The sequence below is a fragment of the Corvus brachyrhynchos genome, unplaced genomic scaffold, assembly GCF_000691975.1.
Source record: "Corvus brachyrhynchos isolate BGI_N302 unplaced genomic scaffold, ASM69197v1 scaffold10, whole genome shotgun sequence".
Classification (NCBI taxonomy): domain Eukaryota; kingdom Metazoa; phylum Chordata; class Aves; order Passeriformes; family Corvidae; genus Corvus; species Corvus brachyrhynchos.
Genome location: NW_008236180.1, coordinates 1,915,041 through 1,917,403, shown reverse-complemented (window position 1 = coordinate 1,917,403; position 2,363 = coordinate 1,915,041). Strand labels below are relative to the sequence as shown.

The following is a 2,363-nucleotide window of genomic DNA, read 5'->3' as shown; positions in this document are numbered from 1 at the left end:
GAGCCTGGGAAGGGGCCGCTGCGCTCCCCCCGGGCCTGCAGCCGCTGTCCCGCTCCGCCGGAGCCCCGCGGGATGCGGGGACGGAGCGCCCGGGACAGGTCACTCACACCGTGTGTAACTGGACAGAGGTAGAACAAGGAGTTAGAGCTCAGCCGTCACCCGAGTGCAGCGTACAGCTCACTCAGCCCCTCCGCTGCTTCCCAAGTGACTTTCCAGAGCTGCTTTACGGTAATGAAAGGAGTTCACCAGTAGCCATTTACCCCTCTCTCCCAAACAACAACAAACTTCCCAAATTTCCTTCTGTTTAACAGCCAGCAGTAGAATTTAGTCGATGTGTGAAAAAGACCACAGACAGCTGCAGACACACAGAGTAGGGACAGGACACCTTGTGTGTAATAATGTCACCAAATACAGATGGCAGAGGACGAGAAATGATAATCCAAGCCCTCTATTCTTGCAGCACACTCATCCCATTCCTAAAGACACTGTCACAGCAAGACCACGGAGAAATGACCTTCCCTTACTGACCACCATGCTGAGAAGCTGCAGGAGCTGTGGGGTGTTATCAGCCCTTCCAGGGGAGATCCCAAAACCCCCCCAAACTCTGGGGCAAAGCTGCTACGAACAGCGGTGGGTTCAGACTCGCGTAACACAGTTTTACAACTCGGACAACCTCCTCACCGGCATTTCTAGGAAGAAAAGGTACAGAGGAACCACCCAATATATAACTGCAAGAGAAGCTGTGTGTATGGACAGCACATAAACACAGAACACCTGCAGGCACAGGTGAGAAGGACCAAGTTACAAAGTTAATTACAAAGGGCTCCACTTTTATTCCGCCACAGGAAGGAATTGGCTCTTTGGTAACGGACTCCAGTGTGACTCAGAAGAGCCACTTGGCAGAACCAGCCCTCTAAAGCTTTCTTTTTAAAAAAGTCAGATTTTGAAATAGGCTCAAGTTAAATTTTTTCGTTGTTGTTTTAAACTAAGCTTTTAGACTACTTAGGCAAGTTTTCAAGGTTCTTGCTGCATGATTAAGGGCCATAAATTCACATTTTCTCAAAGCAAAACCAGAGGGTTTTGCTCTGTGGTTTCTGGGAAGACCAAAACATCTTAAAACACCTTGTACTAATAGAAGAGAAAGCGTTAAGGCAGCGGTTGCAGCAATTCACGATCTTCTATTCCACAGTGTTCCAGCACTTACAAGCCCAAAGATGTCGTAACTGTCCCAAGAGGATGCCAAGTTCAGGACTATTGTAATTATTTACTTAGCAACTTCTCCTAATTGCATAGCACAGTTGTGAACTGATTGCACACTTTGTTTAAACATTAATAACTTATGCAGATTTTGGCATTTAAAGAGCTCTTGCTGACCGCCAACAAACCCACACAAAATTCAGAAAGCACTGACAGTCTGTGTGCACCAAGGCACCACACAGAACTGCTCGTTTCTTCATTGTGGCAGAAAAATTCCCATTCTCCCCTGAAGACTGAGCTGGCTGCAGCAGCCAGCCCTGGCCTGGGGCTGACCTCTAGTGGCACTGCTCATGTCCCTTCCCAGTCAGCTCACATCTTTCTGCTCTCTATTTTCACATCTGGATTTCAATCCACTTTAACACAGTTCTGAGCAGTGGACAGTGCGTTCCTAAACCCTGCAGTACAGGTCTGTGGTCACTAATGAATGAAATGGTAAAAGCAGTGCAGTCTTCGAAGGCACTTTCAACCCCACAACGGTGCTGGGGTTGGAATTTTCATTTGAGAGCACTTAAGAATAATTATTAGAGAAATAAGGCCATCCTGCACTTTGCAACCAGTTTTGTAGACAACAGTTACCAAAAAATTGTCTTGAATTCAGAACACAGGTGGCAGAAATGCAGCTATTGAAGAGCAGGGAAAGTGGAAGAGTTTTACTTCAGAATTGTGGGGCTTTGTATTTGGTAGTTTAAATATAGTTATCCATTCAGCTACCAAAATATTTTATTCTACCACTGGACCCATCAAAACAAAAAAAAAAAAAAAAAAAAAACAAAAAACCCACCCCAAGAGTAACACCAAATGATTTTGCAGGAAAATGTTTGTCTCCATTACTTCTCCAGACCTTACACATCAGAAAAGTTGAGGTACTGCAAATAGTAAAGACAAACCAAACGCAACTTTTCTCTCCCGCGACAAATTATCTTATTTGATGGGATGCTCCTTTGCTAGACACTCATAAAAGAGACACTGTGGTGACGCACACTCTGTATGGAGAGCTGCTTGCTTCTGAAGCAGTAAATTCCAGGAAGAATGCAAAGCTGGACAGGGCAGCTAAAGTGATGATGGTTTAGAAAGACTGGAGTGGAGAGACAGTGCTCATGATTTCC

The 2,363-nt window shown here is 45.5% G+C and overlaps 1 protein-coding gene across 1 annotated transcript in view; it reads right to left on the bottom strand.

Moving 5' to 3' along the window:
- The window catches only part of JPH2 (junctophilin 2), a 32,867-nt gene extending 32,180 nt beyond the window's left edge, over positions 1-687 (bottom strand). Inside the window, exon 1 of the mRNA XM_017735473.1 lies at positions 682-687. Coding sequence (XP_017590962.1) covers positions 682-687 — 6 coding nt within the window. The remainder of the gene's footprint in view (positions 1-681) is intronic.
- Positions 688-2,363: the final 1,676 nt, after the last annotated feature.